Raw genomic sequence first — 1,155 nt, 5'->3', positions numbered from 1 at the left:
GTATGTGGGATCCGAACCCTCGGCGGGAGCGCCGCCGCACTTCCCAAGCGGCGCACTAGCGTAGTGCGCCACCAGGCCGGCCCACACACAGTAAGTTTCTATAAGTGATGTTGCTGCCATGACAACCACCACCACCATCACCACTACTAGCACCATCACCATCACTACTACCACCACCACCATCATCATCACCATCACCACCATGATCACCACCACCATCACCACCATCACCACCACCACCATCACCACCATTGCCACCACTGCCACCACTGCCATCACCACAATCACCACCATCACTGCCACCACCATCACCACTGCCATCACCGCCATCACCACTACCACTGCCATCACGCTACCATCACCGCCGCTGCCACCACCACCATCACCACTGCCACCACCACCATCACCGTCATCACCACCACCACCATCACCGCCACAATCACCACCACCATCACCACCACCACTGATACCACTACTTGCAATACTTACAGAGGCTATGAATTTAGTGATTATTGGAATGTATTTACTTCTCCTTATTCTATAAACTTTCTGTCTATGAGTAAGAATTTTAGCTATCACCTGAGAGTTATACTAATGAACGTGGGTTTTCGCACAGAGAATGTGCTGTATAAATACTTGATAATCCATTGAATTCTCTCCTACCTCAGTGTACTGCTGAGTGACAAGCTCTGGAGTTGGCCCCAAGAACAAGTAAAAGTCCAGAATTCCTCCTGTGGTGCGGTATGTCAAGGCAGGCAGGGGCTGGAATGTCACATCTGAAAATATAGGAAAATGTCAACCAAGCTGGAAGCGTTCAAGGTGAGGAATTACCCTGAATTTCCTACTATCTCCCTATTGTAGAGTACTAAGAGCAGATATTTGGTACTATACCCACTCAGAATTAAAGAAAATAGTGAAAGTCTGTAGGGTCCCATCCTGGATTTTATTTTCCCCTTGATGTGCTTTATTATCTTGTTATGTTTTGTCATTCTATTCTTCTAAAATTATTATTATAACTGCTATCTGAGAATAGTTTAAGACTCATAAGAAGTTGCAAAAATAGTACTGAAAGTTCCTGTGTGTACTTAACCCAGTTTCCCCAATGATAGTTTCTTATATAACCACTGTACTTTGTCAAAACCAGGCAACTGACAT

The 1,155-nt window shown here is 45.7% G+C and overlaps 1 protein-coding gene across 1 annotated transcript in view; it reads right to left on the bottom strand.

Moving 5' to 3' along the window:
- MGAM (maltase-glucoamylase (alpha-glucosidase)) overlaps window positions 1-1,155 on the bottom strand; it is a 73,474-nt gene that overhangs the window by 21,863 nt on the left and 50,456 nt on the right. The window contains exon 28 of the mRNA XM_008582964.1: window positions 664-776. Within this exon, the coding sequence (XP_008581186.1) occupies window positions 664-776 (113 nt within the window). The remainder of the gene's footprint in view (window positions 1-663; window positions 777-1,155) is intronic.

Source organism: Galeopterus variegatus, unplaced genomic scaffold (assembly GCF_000696425.1).
Source record: "Galeopterus variegatus unplaced genomic scaffold, G_variegatus-3.0.2 Scaffold2774, whole genome shotgun sequence".
NCBI classification, from domain to species: domain Eukaryota; kingdom Metazoa; phylum Chordata; class Mammalia; order Dermoptera; family Cynocephalidae; genus Galeopterus; species Galeopterus variegatus.
Note: the sequence above shows the minus strand (reverse complement) of the source record. Positions and strands in the feature narration are given on the sequence as shown.